General features: G+C 41.7%; 1 protein-coding gene and 1 pseudogene across 1 annotated transcript in view; one reads left to right on the top strand and one right to left on the bottom strand.

Moving 5' to 3' along the window:
- Positions 1-20,685, top strand: part of Rybp (RING1 and YY1 binding protein) — a 52,430-nt gene extending 31,745 nt beyond the window's left edge. The window contains exons 3-5 of the mRNA XM_052720598.1: positions 16,058-16,234; positions 16,339-16,437; positions 16,811-20,685. Coding sequence (XP_052576558.1) covers positions 16,058-16,234; positions 16,339-16,437; positions 16,811-17,063 — 529 coding nt within the window. The 3' untranslated portion in view covers positions 17,064-20,685. The remainder of the gene's footprint in view (positions 1-16,057; positions 16,235-16,338; positions 16,438-16,810) is intronic.
- On the bottom strand, positions 1,447-5,578 carry LOC128098621 (splicing factor 45-like; annotated as a pseudogene).
- Positions 20,686-20,922: the final 237 nt, after the last annotated feature.

Genomic DNA, 20,922 nt, shown 5'->3' with positions numbered 1-20,922 from the left:
CCATATCTGGTTTCTGTTCTCTAGGCCTTCAGAAAATGCCCCCTCTTCTGTTCAACAGCTTCCTCAAATTGATCCAAAATGGCTCCTTCAAAGATAGGCACCAAGGTGACTTGTGTTCTTCAGGCAGTAAGTGGAGCTACCCAGAGTGTTTCAAGTATGTGGAGAGATTAATCTTTTCTTCCCCTACCAATCTCAGTTGCTGTGCTGAAATCTACCCTCTGCCAATCCTCCTTCTTACATTTTATTAATTTTGTATGTATATGGGTTTTGCTCCATTGCTTACCTTTGGAGGTCAGAGAACTTGCAGAATCAGTTTTTTTCCTTACACCATGTAGGTCTTGGGGCTCAAACTCAGATCAGGCTTAGTGGCAAAATACCTTTACCTACTGAGCTATTTCTCCACCATGGTAATTATTTTTTAATATTGAATCCCCACTCCCACCCCTGTGTGTGTGTGTGTGTGTGTGTGTGTGTGTGTGTGTGTGTGTGTGTGTCTGTCTGTCTGTCTGTCTGCACACATGCCATTTCACCCTTTGCAGAAAAGAAAATGGAGTTGAATTATGAAATAAGCTCATTAAATGCTAATTTCATTTCTTTGACTATTTCAAATCTTTAGTCTTTATTCTATCACCTTTTCACCCTGCTTTAAAGTACCATATAGGGAAGTTTTATCAGAAGTTGTAATAATTACAGTTATGTGAAAATACAAAGTTTATTATAGTACTGACTTTCCTTAAAGCATGAATAGACTTCATTTAGTTTTAGCTTTGTGTCAGCAGGGACTCTGGTGTACATGCAGATTGATAGTGTATCTGAAATACTGAAGACTGGAGGTGTTACAAGGATCTAGCTTGATGCCTTACCTTCAGCAGATGATTCACTAGAGAAAAACCAGGTCTTCCTAAAATGTCCGTAGCCTCCAAGCAGGAGACCTTGTAGCCAAGTGAGAGCAAGACAATTTGATTTCACAGTGAGCACCTACCTCTCCCATTTGTGGCTTATGTAGCTTGATCCTGTTATTTCTCCTGTGGGGGGTATTCAGGGTCATTGATTGGCCCACCAGACTGATTTCAAGTGCCTGCAGTGATATTTTCACTTGAGAAAAGACATTTAATGGGGAGCTTTTAGTGGGAGAAAGAATTCTACCGAGGAGATTAATGGGTCTATAAATTTAGAGACAGAGACAAAATACTGTCTTAAGGCAAATTAAACAAGGAGACTGGAGTTTCCTTTAGAAAATATTTCCCTGGCTTCTTGGAATTGTCCTAAGTTGAAGACCTCACCTCCTTCATGAGGACTCTCTCTTTGACAGCTACCTCAGGGAGTAAGCTTTTAATGGTCTACTTAAGTATTCTTGATTTTTTTTTTTTTTTTTTTGGGTCTCATTGCTGTATTTGAGGATTTTGCCTTGCTTGTTAGAGAAAAAGCTTGCTGATCCTGATCTAAAGATACACAAGTTTTGATGGAATATGTGAAGAGACCATGGACTTATAGCTAGCTAGGTTACTAAGTGAGGTGCCACATGATGACATTTTGGTTAGTTACAGGCCAGCATTGCAATGGTGATCCCATAATGTTAGCAAGGAACTGAAGCTGTCTTCTTACCTGTTAACATCCTAGCCACCACACTAGAAATATAAATACTGTGTGTGGTAACCTAGTTACCTAGTAAGTAAGCAAGCCTACTACTGCATTGCTGGTGACATAAAAGTACGTCGCACACATCTGGACACAATGCTTAAGACCTGACAGTGAATGAATAACTGAGGTGTGTTGGTTGACAGGGTGGTCCTGGGCTGGCCTCAGCCTTCTCGGTCCTCCTGCCTCTCCCCTGAAGTGTTGGTATTATGGGTGTGTGCCACTACATCTGATTTGGTTTAAATATTTACTGTAATTTTTATTGTATACTCACACTTGTTCACTGTAAAGCAGTGTGCTGTTATGCCAGCAGCAGCCTCATATCCGCTGTACACTTTGATGGTTTCTTTGTACTGAATTTAATGCCGTGTTACTTTGTTCCTTATGGGGCTGTGGAGATAAGACTATAAAGTCACCACCACTGCACAGCAGAGGTTCACAGATTATTTAGGTTTGTGTAAATGCAGTGTGGTGCTCATGCAACAGTGAATGGCCTAACACATTCTCTGAACATAGAGACACATGATCATTAAGATTCATTTCTGGGTTTACTCTCTGATTCACCATTCTCTCCAGAGTAGATTTGATCATAATGTATAACTTAGATATTGTCTCTCCAAGGCATCCATCACTTGATAAAGTTATTGTACATTTGGGAGATAATAGGAGGCGTGTTTCCGTGTATTAATTGTGTCTGTATTGTATTGATTAATGTATTACCCCAAATCAGTAATTGCGAGATAAGTTGTGTCTTTTTTGTAAGGGATTTGGGAGTGGCTTATCCTTGATGAAGTTCTAACAGTGTCAGCTTCCTTCCTCATCTGAAGACTTGGTATAGGGGCTGGAGAAAGTATGGTGTTACTGAAGACCTTGGGCACTTAATAGCTGTTGGCAGGTATATAGGTCTTAGTTGCTCACCATGTGAGCCTGTCCATAAGGCTTTGTTAGGGTCTTTGGTGTGTCTGCCACATTCCTGCACATAGTCTTAATCAGTCATCCCTATTCTTGCTTGTTTTATGAAAATGGATGACTGCTAGGCCCAGCCTGAACAACATGGATGGGATCCACAAATCACACCTTCTGTTGTGCAGTTCTGAGTTAATAGTTGTCATACTATATGTTGAGATTTCGGAGAGAGACTCACTTAGCCAAGTTAAGAACCAGCAAAGGAGGGGATTTGATTTGTGATAAGTGTTTCCTTTTTTCTCCCTGTTTGCTCACCTCATAGCACAAAGAGTAGATGTGTTTGAAGGACATGAGTCTGATCTTTTTCCTGGAAAAAACACTGTAGATTCCCCTGTTTTTCTCCACTAACTCATGTGTTTACCTCCTGTTTCTACATGAGTGGGTCCAGCACAGCAGAAGCAAATCCATGGCATTTGGAAGGGTATTTTTCCAAGATGACTGAGAAGTTGTTTAGTAACAGCACTTTTGAAAAGGATAGATGATATTGATAGACTAGGTAATGTCAGCAACGTTCCTGGAGCCTTCAGCTCAGCAGTAAACCTGTTTTAAATTAGGGGCTGACAAAGTTCACCTCAAAACTTAATACAATAGCCTCTTACCTTAGGGACATGTTCTAATTCCCCTTTCCCCCCAAAAAGCGTGTGGTACCAAACTTCATATATTTTCTCTCTCTCTCTCTCTCTCTCTCTCTCTCTCTCTCTCTCTCTCTCTCTCTCTCTCTCATACACACACACACACACACACACACACACACACACACACACACACACAGAGAGTTTTTCTTTTATCCATTCAGTTATGTATACATACTTAGGATGAAGTTTATGTTAGGCACAGTAAAATTAATAATAATACAAATTACAATAGTATATCATAGTAAAAGTTACTTAAAACTTGTGAATTGGTTATTTTGGAACTTCTTATGTAGTGTTTTTGGATTATGACTAACTAAATGTTAGAAAGCAAAACTTTGGCTAAGGGGAGACTACTACATAGTATTATGGACCTTTTGTTTGCTTACTTGCTTTTATTTGTGAGACAGGGTCTCACTTTGTATATTCCTGGCTGACTTAGAATTCAGAGTTCATCTTCCTCCCCGAGTGCTGGGGACAGGTTCTCTCACTATGAAGCAGAACTTGGACTTGAGATTCTCCTGCCTTAGCCTCCTCAGCATTTTGATTGCAGTTGTGCACCATCACATCTGGTCTGGATAAGATTTTAAAGTCAGATTTATTTTCAGGGGGAATTATTTTAGGATAGAAGTAAATCAAATCATACTCAGCCTGCCTGTTAAGATATGTTTGTTTCCTGTGTTTGGCTCATGAACTTGTGCTACATTTTAAAATCATCAGCATCTCAGTCAGAATTAGAAATAGAAGTGTGAGTCGTGTAGATAACCCTTCGATACCTGGTACAACGAAGAAAGTATGACAGACGTTTAGCCTTAGAACATTGTAGAGTGCTTCAACTCTTGCGTGGTGAACTGGGAAAAGTTTTTAGGAGTTGGTCCTGTACTTTCCCATTAAGAGAGTGCAGGCACATCAGTGCTCAAACTCGGATTCTTGAGAACTCCTGGTTTTCTGTAAAACAGAAGTGTGTTCATCTGTGAAGGGGTTCAGGAGGTTCTTAGCATGAAGTGACAGTGACTTTAAAACCACTAAAAAGAGTATCCACTATGCCCTGGCCACTTTAACAGGCAGTTTCCTACCATTGGTTCCTTAATGATGCTGTATGCTATTACCCTGGAGCTGTGATATAAGATGTATAAATTCATTACTCTTGTTTAGTTAATGCAAACTTAAAGACATTTGGAACATTTTTTTAATACTATATTTAAAAACCATAAGATAAGAGAGGTCCATTGCTAGGCGATGGTGGCACACGCCTTTAATCCCAGCACTCAGGAGGCAGAGGCAGGCGCATCTCTGTGAGTTCGAGGCCAGCCTGGGCTACAGAGTGAGTTCCAGGATAGGCTCCAAAACTACACAGAGAGACCCTGTCTCGAAAAACCCAGAGTGGGGGGGAGAGGGAGGGTTCCAACATATAACTTAGAAGTTTATCCAACAGCCATTGAGGCTAATGCATGTTTCATTGTTCAGTCTGCAGCTCATGTAAGTATCATGGAGGTGACTGTAGCTCTAAAATTAAATTTGTTCCAACAGATCAAGATCCATTTTATCTAATTTGTAGAAACATGCTTTTATCACCTGCCCACCAAAATACCTCCCATTCTGATCAACAACAGCTTCAATTGCTGATTCAGCTCTCAAATTCTAAAAATATCTATCCTGATTTTTTCATCAGGAGCACCAAGAATCTCAGATGTCACACATTTCCCATTGCCTTATTTTTCACATTCGTCTTGGTTTCAATTTCCAAGTCTTTATCAGTACTACTTTAGTGGAGGACACTAAGTGTTTCAGTTAATGGATTTGAATCTGCTTCCTTGCATCCTGAGATTAACCCTTCTCTTTTGCATCACCTGCAAACATCTTGCTGCTCCACTTGCTGGTCATCTCCACTGACAATGCAGTATTTAGCCCTTGCTCTTATTTCCCCAGCCCCTGGCCTTCCCAGAAGCCTTCTCTCACATACCACCTTGCCACCCATGTTAAGAAGGAAGGAGTTGCTGGGTTCCAGTGGAGATCTTGGTCTAGGTTCCTTGAGTCTGCCTCATAAGGAAAATCCCAGGGTAATTCATCATTCTCTACAAGGGAAGTAGGTGGGGTGATGGCAGCTCCTTCTGTGTTTTCCCCTCCTCCCCTCCTCAGAATCTTCAGAATCTGGGTCTGTCTAGGTTGCCTTGAAAACACACTGACTTCATGCCTCTTTTTACACTTTTTTCTCTTCTGTTTCCTTCTGTCTTTCCACCTCCCACTTCCTCTGTTTATCTTCTCTGATGTCACACTGCCTTCTCATAATCATTAGAAAACATAGGCTCATTCATCAGCTGTATACACCAGATTGGCCTCATGCCTGTGGCTGTCTTACCTCAGCCTCCTCAGTGGTAGGATGACAGGTGTGCAATAAACATTGTAATAGTTTAAGGCTTGTCTTTTGCATAATCAGGATATTTTCCCTATAGCATCAACCCTCTAAGACATTTGAGTACGTTAACTCCAGTTGCATTCTCTAGGCATGTAAGCTTCTGGTTTACTTTTAACCTATAACAAGCCTGATGTAGTAGTGCATGACTGTAATCTCAGTCCTAAGAGGCAAACAGGAAGATCCAGGGGGAGTGCTGGTCAACCAGTGTAGCAGAATCAGTAAGAGAACCTGCCTGTGTCAGAAAATAAGGTGGAGAGCAGTAGAACTTGACACTGCCCATGACCTGCCTCATACATGTGCACACGATGGTGAGTGTGTGTAATTTAAGGTAGAAATGGCACTTAATTGCTCCTCACCCAGCTTTAAGTGTGAAATTGGCAGAAATTGGCAGTTGTCTTTGATCCTCACAAGTGCTGCAATGTTCTTGTGGAGCTATAATACCCAGAAACACAGTAGCTATCGAGGATTGCAGGTGAAAGCCAGATGAAGCTGCCTATGGAGACAGGAGGATGGGGGGTTCAGGGCTGGTTTGAGCTACATGAAACCATGTGTTCAAAATCTAAAACCCTATTTGGAAGCGCTGCTGTACACCCATGTGAATGGCTCAAATGAAAAAGACTGCTAGTACCCAGTGTTGCGGATGGAGAACCACCATAGTGTTCGGGCTGTGCCGAGAGAGTGTGTGAAATGGTATAATCCTCTTGAAAAAAGAATTGGCAGCTTATCAAAAAACTGGATATAGACTTGCCATGGATCTCTAGCTAGGAGAAATGAAAACATATGTCCACACAAAGATTTATAGTTGGTGCTCATTTCAGCTTTCTTCATTTTAGCTAAAACATGGAAAAGGCATAAATGTCTATCAAAGGGATTGGGTAAACAGCAAGCACACAGCATGGACAAAGCTCAGAGGCCAAGCTCAGTGCAAGTAGATGTGCACTTGAGAAGTATATGCTATGTCATTCATGTGCATCAAACTAGAGGAAAGATGGATCTGATCCGTATATCAGAAAACATGTAGTCTCATGGAGCAGGGAAGAGAACTGTCTGGGAAAGAGCTACAAAAGATGGGAGATGGTAATCACGCTGTGTGCCTGTGGTACACCTTCTTGGACTGACTACCTTGGAAACATAAAAGGCTAGTTGGCATGATGAAGCACACCTGGTCTCTCAGGTACTAGGAGGAAGAGCCTAAGAGCTTATGGCCAGCCTGGACAACATAGAAAGATTCCTTTCTCAGCCGGGCTGTGGAGGTGCACCCCTTTTAAGGGAGGCAGAGGCAGGCAGATCTCTCTGAGTTCGAGGACAGCCAGGGCTGTTACACAGATCAACTCTGTCTTGAAAAACAATGACAACAAAAATGCCTCTCTTAATTTAAAAACAAAAACAAAACTAAAACAAAAAAAAAAAAAACCCTGAAAATGGTGACCAAGTCAAGCAAACTGCAGCACCCACTGTCTTTTGCCCTCTCTTGGCTGCTTTTGAATGTGTGGCAGCTGTTTAGGAATGGACAGGCTTGGGGCTATTGCTATCCTTTAGCCCTGAGCTGTAGAGAGACTGAAGAGGACCTGGTTCTCTGTTTCCTTTCACAACAGGCTATATGCTTTTCTAGGCACATGAATTGAGTCTTGGTTTTTGAGTCCGTATTTCTGAGGGAAAAGCTCCACTTTCTGAGAGTTGTGGGGTTTTGTTGTTGTTTGTTTGTTTGTTTGTTCTCTATACCAAGATTCTAGAAAGCATTTTATATTTTAGGGAGCAGTTCATATAACTGATAAACTGAGATCTATCCTTAGTTCCTTTGATATGTCTGCCTTCAGCTACATACTGTTTGATGATCAAGTGTGCCCTTGGAACACAGTATTCTCAGGCATTAAAACATTTGGTCAGTGCTGTAGATCAGTGCCTGTGATACAGACATTCAAATTCAAGCTCCTTGTTTACATGTACAAGCCCTCAACCTCTTTCTGTTCGAGCTCATCTACCTGGAGGGGAAGGCTCATTTATCACCTTGTATACCAGCTTAGTGAGGGCTTTCTTACTTCTGTAGGTGGTCTTTGAATGTATTGCTTTAAAATGTTGGATGATCCAGTGACCATTTAATATTTATTAACTTGTAGACTTTGGAACACGTTCTGAAGGATGAGGTTTGTTGAAAGGACACACGGCAAAAAAGCTAGAACCTGTAATGGTAACATGAGATTTTTAAAAAACAATAAAACCTTATACCCCATGTGATAAACAAATTCATACTAATATAAATCATAGAAAAAATACAATGAGTGTATGGGAAAGAATTCCAGTTGATAAAAGTGGAAGGGTCCAGGTCTAGAGGTGTAGGCCTGTAAGGAAGATTCCAAATCCCAAATCAACTGGGTCTGTGTAGCTATTTGAGGGGAATCCACATTAGATAGTTGCAGAAAGTTTGAGGAGAAACAGCATATTTGTAAAGTCCAGAATTTCTCCACCAAAGATGCAGCAAGTGCTCTTAACCACTGAGCCATCTTTCCAGCCCTGACCTAATGATATTTCTAGAAAGCAACTCTTTACAAGTTTCATGGTCTTAAAATACTAAGAAGCTACCACAGGCAGACAAAGAGAAAGAAGTGAAAGCAAAATGTGATGTGAGGGCCTCATCTGGACCCCCAAACAGAAAAAAGAGAATGGAGATGTTTAATGTTTTAGTAGTTTTTGCAGAAAGTTCATTTATAAGACAAATCTTAAAGGTCTTATTGTTAAAAACAAACCTGGAGCCAGATGTTGAGATGAATTCTGAAAGATGAGAGAAGCAGAACAAGCCACAGCCAACCTCACCTCAACAACAACTCATCCGATCCTGTTTCCACAATCCTCAGACTGAAGGCTTCTGAGTCCTCACCCGAATGGATCTCAGCTGAACTGCTGCTAAAAACCTCAAAGCTTAAAAACCTCTAGTTCCTGGTCCTCATGCCTTATATACCTTTCTACTTCTTGCCATCGCTTCCTGGGATTAAAGACCTGTGTGCTTCCCAAGCAAAGACATGAAATCTCAAGTCCTGGGATTAAAGGTGTGTGCCACCACGCCTGGCTGTATTTCTAGTGTGGCCTTGAACTCAGAGATCCAGAGGATCTCTGCCTCCCAGTAATAGGATTAAAGGCGTGTGTGCCACCATTTTCTGGCCTCTCTGTCTAACCTAGTGACTGTTCTGTTCTCTCATCCCCAGATAATTTTACTGGGGGACACAATATATTGGGGGACACAGTGTATTACCACATTCATTGATAGTTATTAAGAAGAGGGTGGGAGAGTTCTCGTACAGACTTTGAGTCACTTGTAGAGTATTGAAAATCCAAAGCCTGTTAGACACCGTTAGATCAAGATTGAAAAGTGGATTTGCTTTGATGTTAGAAGCAGGTACTTTATTCTATCTAGATGATTACAGCCACGTGTGCAATATAAGGTCATCCCAGTTTGTCCAAATACCCCTGTATATACATGAAGGGTTTAGCTAACATTGTGCAATTGGAGATCTTGTGGTGGTGTAGAAATCCCACTTGAAGCCAGAGTACTTAACTTGTGATGGTGTGGTTTCTCTAGTTAAGTAAGCAAACTAACTTACTCATTGTTGTGTGTGTGTGTGTGTGTGTGTGTGTGTGTGTGTGTGTGTGTGTGTGTGTGTGTTACTTTGCCAGAGAAACAGATTTAACACTTCTGAAGGTCTTGAGCTTCCTAAGGTTTTTGTCCCTTGGCCCCAGATACTAAAAACTACAATGCTGTAGAACAGATTGCACAAGTCTTCTGCTCATGTGAGCAAAAGTGGGAATGTGCTTGAGCAGTTGGCATATTTGAGACTGGGAAGGTGGAGGATTGGAGCTTGTATCTCACCTAGTACAAAACTGTAAACTTTTTGCTTCCCTTTAAAAAATGGTTTGCAATTCTTTGTTTCCTTACCTTTTGGGTTTGTTTGCTTTTGTTTGTTTGTCTTTGTTTTAGTTTTTCAAGACAAGATTTCTCTTTTGTAGCCCTGCGTTGTCCTGGAACGAGCTTTGTAGATCCACCTGCCTCTGCCTCCTGAGTGCTGGGAGTAAAAGGGTGCGCCACCACCGCCCGGCTTCCTTAACCTTTCACTTGGATGTGTTCATTTTCCTTCTTAAGCTAATATGGTTTAGTGGAAAAGCATGAACTTGAGTCTACTCGAACTGGCCACATAATTTTTTGTTGTTTGGTTCCTTTAGTGACTTCAGAAAACTGAGAACTCTGAGATGTGGTTTATAGAAAGCTCAGCAGTGCACAGACCCTCCTCATAGAATGCACTTTTCATTGAGAACCCACAGTGTCCCAGGCAGGCTTTCTGCTAAGGAATAGCAACATAGAAGATGAGTTGTATATACAAAGGACCTTAAAGAGTTCTGTTCTGAGACCCAAACAGACAGTTAAGTATAACATTGTAATGCAGAGATATGCTCCATGCTGTTGTAGCATCTGCTTCTGCACCACTTTTTAGAGGACATAACACCTATAGAAGTAAGCACTGAGCTCCTGTCTGGAAACTATTAATTCAAAGCAGATTTGGGGGTGGAATGCAAAATTGAAATCGGTACTGCCTTACAATCATTCATAATCTAGTAGAGAAACAAAAGTGTAAATTACGATGTGAAATGTTAAGCAGCAGGTACATGCCAGGGTGGATTGAAGTGGCGTCCTAAGACCTGGCTACCGATTATTTGCCCAGAGAGATGAGGAAACAAGTGGTCTTGAGCTTGGGTGTGTCTCAAAAGCTAAGGGATTGAAGGTAAGCAAACAGGTGGTGGAAGGTACCTTCCAAAAACACAAAGTCCAGTGTAGTTGGACCTGTGTGAATGAGCGGTCTCGGGTAAAGCAGTGTGGAGAGAGTTTCACAGACACAGAGAATGTAAGTCCAGGAGTTTAAGATCCCCTTCTATAAGCTCCAACTGTACTTGAGGTTTTAAGCAGAGCGTTAATTACCAGTGATTTAGAAACTATTATGGCATGAGCATTTGATCATAAATGACCTTCTCGCAGCTGTTGTTTCCTTGTGCTTAAGTTTGGGGGTAATTTTAAGGCTTTGATTTGAGAAATGTTGAAAAATGATACCTCAATAAATTCAGTTTAGCACTTCTCTTAACCATCACCTGCAGAAGGTAGTTGGGTGAGTATTAGACCTGGAATTGATAAATAGCTTTTTACATTTGTTTGAAGAATTACAGATTCTTTGTGTTTTATGAGTATTTTAATGAAATGAACTGTAATTTCAAAATTGTTTCATAGATTTTAAATAGTGTCTTTGACAGCTATGAAGTAATTTGCACAGCAGATTGGATTGCTTTAATGTTTTCTTTCTTGGAGGGAGACTTGATTTATCAAGTTTATTTGCATTTGAAACTGTATTTGCCTAGAGAGTTGTTGTCCTTGTGGTTTAGAAGGTGGTTTTGCATGCCTTTTGGAAGAACGTGATTCTGATCACATCCAACTCACGGTAGAGTGTTTGTAACATGATATAGCTGACTGTAAAGACAGGCTAAATGAGTTGCTGACGATGTAAGCTGCAAACCTGCCTGCGCCTCAAGAGCAAGCACTTCGTTTAGATGCGTTTATTAAATATTGAATGCAAGTATCCGAGCTAAAGGAACCTCAGTGATCATTTACTCCACTTCAATGTTTTCATCTTCAAGGGATCAGAAGTTTTTCCAGGTGACGTGTCTTACCCAAAAATCACACAGTGCACTGCATCAGAGAGTGGGTCTTGGGCTGCCTCAGGTCAGGGGGTATGATCCTGACCAAAGACTGAAAATGCCAAAGAAACCCATTGAGCTTCAGAGAAAGGTTCTAGGTGGCCAGCAAGACGGCTCGGGGTAAGGACAGTTGCCACCAAACCTAGCAAACTGAGGTCAATTCCCAGGACCCACATGGTGGGAAGGGAGAACCAGTTCCCTCAAGCTGTCTTCTGACCGCCACATACATGCCATGGCACAAACCACAAAAACAATTTTTAAAAGTATTTTTTAAACAACTTAGGAAACATTCTTCCACATGAGACCTTCTATTTTTATATGTATCTTATCCATGGACTTTCTTTCTTTCTTTGTTTTTGTTCTGTTTTGTTTTTCAAGACAGGGTTTCTCTGTGTACCCCCCTGGCTCTCCTGGAACTTACTCAGATCTGCCTGCCTCTACCTTTTGAAGTTAAGAGTTCATCTGAATGTTTCTGCAGGTTGCCTTCTCAGCAGTGGGACTGCCTGTGGCAGAGCATACTTGCATAGTGAAATGCTTGACCAGAGCAGCCCTTATTCTCTTTAAAAATAGTAAGAGCCCCCAAGGAGCTTTGGTTGTCTTGGTTATATATATCACTATGAAATTTTCATATCAGAATTTTTTATATTGGTGGTTTTTTGTTTTGTTTTGTTTGTTTTTGAAACAGTCTCTCTCTATAGCTCTGCATGTCCTGGAACTTAAAGAGATCTTGCCTCTGTTTCCCTAGTGCTGGGACACCCAGCTGTACTCTTTTACATCACACTTTCCGTATTCCTTGTAAGACAACAGGAGAAAAGTGTTGAATTCAATAGTTGGTGTTAGTCTCAAGAGGATGGTTTTATAGAGCATGGTGGCTCTCTTGAGTCTGGTGAGAAAGAATAATCTAGAATAAGATTACGACTTCTTTAGGCCACCTAGTTGCTCATTCAGGAAGCCAAAGAATTTGAAGGATTGTTTTGTGGGAATAGGAACTGCTGTTTAGTACTAAAAGATTTCTTAAGGAGGAAAGCCGAGAAATCAATGATACCTGATAAGGTATGGCCACATTGAAATGTGGTGGAGGTTTTAAATTTCCCTTGTGTGAAGGTATCTGGTTTTAATACAAAGTTGTCATGAGTTACATACGTTCCTTGGTCCGGAAACAGGATTAAATCTGCAGAAAACAAGTTGTACTGGTTAAGAAGCCAGGGCCATTCATGTGTGGTGGGTGATGCTGCTGGCATGGACAGCTTAGCACATTGCCTTATAGGTAGATTTAGGAATCATCCCGACATGTGTTTATGCCTTAGCTGTTTACAATTAGAATTTAAGTTATTTTATAGAGACTAGTTCAAACAAAGATGAATTATTTAGCTCAGTGTGGCTTTAACCAGGCACTTTTGCAAAGAAAAATAACTTTGATTTATAAAATTGTATTTGCAAAAGCATATTTGGTCTGTCCAGTGCCCTGATGTACCATTCCTGTCTTCTGGTAAGACTTTCATCTTCAAGAGGTAGGAAGAATAGCTACACACAAATGCTTTGGTGTCTAGGCTGGGCATATACATGTTTATGGAATCGGGGGGGGGGGGGGAATCAGTGCTTCTCATAGGGATGCCTTAATATGAGACACCATTTTAGGCTTTCATTTTCCTTGGGTCATGAAATTGCTCCTTACACTAGAAATACTGGGTGGGATGGGGGGTGGTTAGTTTGTAGCAAGTATTTGAACTAAAGAAAATAGTAAATTGTCACTGTGGGGGATTTGGGTGGGGGAGAACAAGTGGTGGGTTGCTTATAAGGTCAGTTAAGGACATCATTGAGCCATACCTGCAACATTTAGAACACAGCAGTTCTTTTCAAATAACACAGTGCTTTTAGAAGCTGGGTCAATTTTCATGGTAATAATTGAATACTATGCTAATTAGTCTTAATTCCTTTTGGCTTGTATAACACAGCACATCACTGTCTGCCCACACACTGTTGTGCCTATGCTAGAATGAATGGGCCATCATTTATTCTCTGCATATATAGATTTTTTTGTCCTGTCCATAATGAAGCTTGTTGGCCTGTGCTGAAGAATTGCAGCGTATTTGCTGATGTGTGAGTGCCTGACATTGGCACAAGTGTTTGAACATCTTACCTGTTGGCTGCAGCATTTGAGTAGTGCAGCAGGCTGTCCTTGTCAGGAGTCCTGCATCCTGGAGAAGCCAGAGACCTACAGCAGGGAGCTGGAAGCTGTGCTCTTAGCTGCTCTGCCCATAGCCAGGCCTTCACAGGTGGTTTGAGATGCAGGAGCTCCCTTTCTGTCCATCTCTGCTTCTCCCTCTAGGACTATATTAGCACACATGCCTTGTACCAAACAGACAGCATCTCTGATGTCCATGATACATCTCTGCCCACACCCTCCCCTCCCCCAAGCTCTTACCACCTCGGCCTGGGAAATGCATTGCTGACAGCCTGTAGTCCTTTCATCTTTGCAGACCTGGTTTGTAGGAGTGGCTGAGCTGAAACTCAGTAGAGTGGAGACCGCCACCATGCATTCATTCTCCTTTGCCTCTACCTGCAGGGGTTATTTATTTGTTCCTTTTTCCCCCCTCCCTTCTCCCCAAGACAAGAGTTTCTCTGTGTAGTCCTGGCTGGCCTTGAACTCAGATCCTCCTGCTCCTGTTCCTGCCTCTGCCTCCTGAGTGCTGGGATTAAAGGCATGTGTCACCACCACCTGACTGTTTTATTTCCTCTTTTTACCTGGCATTGAGGTGTAAAGTGTAGCCTAGTAAAAGACACCACAAAACTTTACTGGGGTTCTAGCATGGCCCCTAGGCGCTTTTGGTTCTGTGTCTGGCTTAATTGAAAGGATCCTCAGATCATGGTACTTTCTGTACATACCAAGGCCTCCTGTAACTCAGCTGGCCTCAAAATTTATTAGGTCTAACAGCAGGGATCGAATGCAGGGAAAACACACTACACTCCAGCACTGAAATTCCTTTTGACACCCGAGTGTAGGTTAAAGTATATGATTTATACTGCTTGATAATAATCCCTGTAAACAGCTGGGTTTTGTTCCTTTGGTGTCTATGAAATGCTTTTATATTGTCTTTGTATTTGCAGCTATATTCCTCTTTGAAGGAACATGTTAGGTAGGGCTGCTTCATTGTTAAAACTGACAGCACCTTTTCACCTAAAGGCTTAGACTCAGTGCAGTCATCTAGAGCAGTGGTTCTCAACCTATAGGTTGAGACCCCTTTGGGGTTGAGTGACCCTTTCACAAGGGTCAAATATCTTTTTTTTACATCACGATTCATTCATAACAGTAGCAAAATTACAGTTATGAAGTAGCAATGAAAATGATTTTATGGTTGGGCGTCACCACATCATGAACTGCACGAAAGGGTCACAGCATTGTGAAGGTTGAGAATCACCCATAGAGATGTTGTGACTTAATCTAACCTCACTTGGAGAACTGTACTTTCAGGGAACTGGTTTCCTGATCAAGGCCTTTGTTGCTGGAGGCTGATAGACATTCTCTAAGGTTGTACCTCTACTGGAACTATAAGTATCTGTCCCCATGTCATGTCTTTTCAAGGGGTGCTCCTTTAACCATGTTTGCTTAACAGTCCCCGTGAGGAATAGCGGAACCACAGGAGAAGGCAGTGCTGTGGAGGGAGGGTTGTGCTCTTCCAGGTCCTCTGCTTAGGACTTCCGCTCTGGTCAACTCTGCTGTGTTCTAGCAGCCTGCCGCTTCACTTTGCTAAGAACTCATTTGAATATTCCCATTTGAGGTTTGGAGCATTGATTCTTCTTGAATGTCTAGCTAGGGAAATTTTATATTAGTATTAAAGGAATCTTGTCTCATCCAAGCTTCAGTGGTCAGTTGTAGTCAGCCATGGTCAATAACATTTCACCCCAACCATCGCTAACCTGACAGGTCATCCCCTTGTCCAGTATTCCTTGCTGGATGGGCCACTTGCCTTGTAATAGTTTGGGGCCTACCTCACTTAAGAGATCTGTTATGTGGCTGCAGAGTAGGGGTTGCTGTCTATAGAAACATTGGCTAGCATTCCTTCCCCCTAGTTTGGGTCTATGAATGGTCCTGCATTGTAAAAATGTTGGCACTACTTAGAAGTTACACACAACAGTGATGAGAGAGCCCATGAGAGAGCCTGTGTCAGCTGGAGATTGGTGCAGGCATAACTGTTATGACACAGTCAATGTATCACTTGTCTGAGGTTTTTTTTTCCACAGTGATTTCATCCCCTTGGGAGTTTTATGAACCACAGTTACCTTTTATTGCCCTGTATGTGTTGTCCATGCCAATCACAGCTGCAGGGGAGCAGGCCCAGTTGGAATAATTAGATTGAGGAGTGAATGTCACACTTCTAATTTCATTCTCTTTTCAGGGGATTACCAGTGTCCCTTTAATAAAACCAGATTAGCCCTCTGCAGCGGAAGTATTTGAAAGCTGTCAGTATATTCCTGACAGCTCAAAAGAAGTGTTTGTAGCACTCTTATAATGTGTTGGATGATGCACAGGGCTGTGTGCTTATGTATCACAAGTGCATGTGACGTCTCCTTTTGAAGGCTACGCACACAACGTTGAAACAATGTGGAGTAGTACTGTTGGTAAGAAGTGCGAACACGGCCACTGAAGCCCCATCTCTCGTGTTGACTGTTGTAGGAAACCTCGCATCAATTCTCAGCTGGTGGCGCAGCAGGTGGCCCAGCAGTACGCCACTCCACCTCCCCCGAAGAAGGAGAAGAAGGAGAAGGTAGAAAAGCCCGACAAAGAGAAACCTGATAAAGACAAGGACATCAGCCCCAGTGTCACCAAGAAAAACACCACCAAGAAAACAAAGTAAGTTTCTGGGTACTAAATACAATGTACTCATTTACACCGGGGTCAGAGATTTTCAATGATGACTTACTTTTATTTCTCTGGGTCTTTGCTTTACCCCTTAGACCAAAGTCTGATATTCTGAAAGATCCTCCTAGTGAAGCTAACAGTATACAGTCTGCTAACGCTACAACAAAGACCAGCGAAACGAATCACACCTCAAGGTACTATGAAACTGGAGTGAACTGCTAAGTTGTTGATTTAATCATAATCAAAAGCCTAAGGTTACAGCATACTTAGAGATTTTAGAGATTTGGGGGTGGGAGGTGGAACGAGGAGCTAGAGGTAAGGCTGCTGACCTTTTGAGATTATCTTGGCTAGAACAGAAAGAAGAGAAGTGGGTCGTCGTCGTCTATGATCAAAAGTTCTGCTAGCTGATGGTCATTTCTCTTATTGATAAAGTGGTCAGCGTGCCTGCAGCTAATGGGCAGCATTGCTTCTGTGGTGGTCCGTGGTGTGTGTAGGTCCCTGGGCACAAGCTTGTGGGAAGGCTTGTGTTGCTGTCACTCCCTAAGCGCTTCCCTTGGCATGTTTCAGGCCCCGGCTGAAGAATGTGGACAGGAGCACCGCACAGCAGTTGGCCGTAACTGTGGGCAACGTCACCGTCATTATCACAGACTTTAAAGAAAAGACTCGATCCTCCTCTACATCCTCCTCCACAGTGACCTCCAGTGCAGGGTCAGAACAGCAGAACCAGAGCAGCTCGGGCTCAGAGAGCACAGACAAAGGCTCCTCCCGCTCCTCCACGCCAAAGGGCGACATGTCAGCAGTAAATGATGAATCTTTCTGAAATTGCACATGGAATTGTGAAACTATGAATCAGGGTATGAGATTCAAACCCTCCACCTGCCCATGCTGCTTGCGCCCTGGAGAGTCTTCTGTGGACGACCTTGTAGTGATGCTACCAGGAGAGGTTCTGCTTGCCGTGGGCATCTGGCCACCAAGGAATTTCGTACCCTGACAGTTCCTCTTGACACTTTTATGTATTCCATTGTTTTATATGATTTTCCTAACAATCATTTATAATTGGATGTGCTCCTGAATCTACTTTTTATATAAAAAAAAAATCTGCTGTGCACAATTTTCCATGTACATTACAACTGGTTTTCTGTTTCTGTTTTGTTGAAGAGGGTTGGGAGGGGGGAGGGAACTTTTATTTATTGTGTTCACAGACTCCATCCTGTCAGCATATCCTCTTAAATTTAGTTCTTTCTTCCAGCTATACTCTGTACTATCAGTTTTGATATAACTATATATATAAATATAAAATTATATATAAAGGGTTATTTGAAACCAATCCATGGCAACGCTGGTGCTTGATACACTGTGAAGTGAATACAACATTGAACAGTTGACACAGAAATGGGACAGTCCCTTCTATGAAAGTGCTGAAATGTAATTCAAATCAGTCTTACATGAAGTATGTTCCAACCTACATGGGAACTTGACTCTCTCATCTGTCTTTAAGAGTACTGGATGATATAAAAAATATATTTTTTAAACAACGTGATCTCACATTTAAAGACTGCTCCAGATAGCCTGCATTTGCGATGGGATAATTGACAAATCACAAGTGGTTCAGTTGGAGGGCTTTGACCATTCGGAAGTAACAAAACTAGCTCCAGAATGCCAAGTATTCATGTAAATTACGGTTACATGTTAACATTGCTGTTCTTATTAAGCACTCATGAAAATATGGTGTTCTGTATCTCGAATTCCGGCCTTTTTCCAGACCTCTGCTCATGCCTGAGGCACATCAGCAGCTGTCTCTAGTTGTAGGGTTGCAGTAGTGCGTTTTTAATCCATGCCATCTAGGGAAGCAGCCCTGTCTCTACTTCCCCTGTGACACTGCAGTGGTGGATTTTGTGACCATGGTCTGTTTGCCACTCCACCCCACCCCACCCCCAAGCCCTCACCCTACTAATGCAACTGTTAGTTTGTCTTCTTAAAACCTGCTAAACGGTGGTTGTCGACCACACATCCAGACCTGACACAGACCTTCCAGTTTCTGGTGTCATTTCTCAGCTCCTTGTGGGGGAAAGGACTGCAGGGTACACGGGCAAGTTATAGAGAGAGCTCACATCCCAGGAGAGTGAACGGGCAGTCTCTGTCTTCTCAACAGAGATAGCTTGACTGAACTCTAAAGTAGTTTCTTTTCACTTTTTACCATTTTTGGGGGCGGGGATAATTGAAGACCACTAATAACAATTTATCACCCCATTTCCTCCCAAATTTGGGTGGTTCTGCTCTTAGATTCAGGGTATCTCTCCTACCTGACTTTACCTTCATATCCACTGAGTTTGTAGTACTTCAGTCACTGTAAGCATGAGAAGGCGGTGGTAACCTCTTTTATTTGATCACACTCTAAGGACTCATGGGAGAGTGTGTAAGGAAACACCACCTCTTGGTGTTAACCGGGTTTGCTTAATAATAGAGCTAATTTCTATCTGTGGAGGCAACAAGTTAAGAACGTATTAACAGCTTGAATTGAGTAGCCAACAGGAACGGTTCCATTCACATTTACATTAAAACCAGTCATTTGATGCGCCGTGGTCTACGTTCTGTCCACAAAGGCAGTGCTATTTGTCGCTGGGCTCCTGTTCTCAGAAGCATGGACAATGCTCCCCTCTTTTTAAAACAGTGCTTGTGTCTGGGATGCAAGCTGTACTTACCTTTTTAAATACCTTTTTAAAGTATTTATTAATGAACCAAAGGAAATCAGGTGCTTTCTGTAAGCATCAGAATATATAATACATAGTGATTTGACTATGAATTTTAAATCCACATTTTAATATTAGTGGGGTATTGCAAAGACATTCCTTCTAAAGTTTTAATATTCCTTTTATTAAGGGTCTCAGGGAGGGTTAATTAGTCAGCCATATTTATTTTCCAGAGGTGTAAGGAATTGCTAAGTTTTTTAATTAACTTTTTAAAAAAAAATGAAATGCCACCAAATTCATGTGGATTGCACTGCTCTTTGAACCAATAAGTGTTGGTATGCACTTTGTTCAGAAACACTGTGTACTTTTTCAAAACGAGTTTCATGTAAAGTGATTGGACCCCCTAGATTAGTGGGAAAGGCTGATTTACCAGCTCCTCATAGGCTACTAATTCATTCATGGCCCGTGTCTTGGTTCTTCAGTTTTGCCTCCGTGATAAATTAATGAGGAGAGGGGAAGGGAGGAAAGGCTTCAGAACGAGTGGAGTGAACTTGCCTTGAGGGAGAAACTGCAGCTGGCAGTGGCGGAGTCTAGGCAATCAGATGTTCCCGGCCGCCCGGTTGCTGCTGTCACAGGCTCTGTTGGGGTGGAGGAGAGGTGCTACACAATGACATCCTCAGGCATGCATTCTGGAAATGGAATTCCTAGTAGCTTCCTGCATCTACAGTTTGCCCTACTATAGTACTCAGTAGGTAAAAAACACTAGTGTAGCTTACAAAGAGACATTAAGAGGACCAGAAATACTTGGTATTCAGTGGCACAGGAAGCATATTAAAACAAAAAGCACAGTGTTAAGGCTTGCAAGTTTCCCATATGTTTAGTACATGATTTTCACACTCGTGCGCACACGCACAGAGCTGACCGAACTTGCTCTGCCCAAGTCATGCAGTTGGGAGAAAAAAAAAGATGTCTTGATACCCACGAAAATATTTTAATCGAAACTTTTCAGTTTGGATCTGGATACTTCAGAACATTGGCGGAAGCTTCTGTGAGTTTAGCTCCACTAAGATGTCTCGCCTGCCTTATCAAGATCATTCTCAGTCTGCATTTTTAAGCTACCATATCTTAAATTATTGAGAATTTATTAATTGCTGAATATATAATAACCTTTGCTTGTATGTTACTGAAAATGGTTTAAGAGCCAACCTTTAGAGTGTGACAATGGAGCTGAACAGTTTCTAACGCGCAAGCAGTTCTGTTCTTGTGTATGACTTGTAACCTTAATTTACTGTGTAAAGATGGTTACATTATTTCCTTAGCTTTGTTTGTTGGAGACAGATAGCGAATGCTTGTTAAGTATGTCAGAACATAATCTTCCCTTGTGAACTTTTGTTAATGTCTTATACGAGCTCTATTTTCCATTTGCCCAGAAAGATGGCTTGTATAATGCTTTGGAAGTTTCTGCTCCGTCCGTCTTAGAGCTGACAGTCTGTTAGGTTTGTTTTCTCTTCATGCTAAAGTGTCGGTGGTTTTGTGAACTGGTCAGAAATTCACAGGTCTTAAATGTTTGGGGGAAATTTATATTGGACACTGCTCTTTGTCTAGCAAATAAAAGATGTTAATATATTCCTGTTATTGGCATGTGCACGACTATGTTATTAGAAGCCACTTTATCATTTTCCTGCTTTAAATAGAAATGTCTATTTATGAATTCTGCTTGTAGTTTTTTCACAAATAAAATAGTAAAATTTACATTGGAGATGATTATTTTTGTTGTTCCATAGACTTCAGCCCTTAGAAAAGCCTAGTTCCCCCCCCCCCCCCACACACACACACACTTGTGAGATGTTTCCAGTGGGAATAGAAAGCATAGTTCCTTCAGTACTTGAGTTACCACAAGCTGGTGTTATTTTGAGTGTTTTAGTGTATAGATCACAAATGTAATACAGGAGAGAATTGAGCCAAAACATCAAAATTTGGAAGAAAATG

Source organism: Peromyscus californicus, unplaced genomic scaffold (assembly GCF_007827085.1).
Source record: "Peromyscus californicus insignis strain IS unplaced genomic scaffold, ASM782708v3 Scaffold_6__1_contigs__length_162567912, whole genome shotgun sequence".
Taxonomy (NCBI): Eukaryota; Metazoa; Chordata; class Mammalia; order Rodentia; family Cricetidae; genus Peromyscus; species Peromyscus californicus.
Note: the sequence above shows the minus strand (reverse complement) of the source record. Positions and strands in the feature narration are given on the sequence as shown.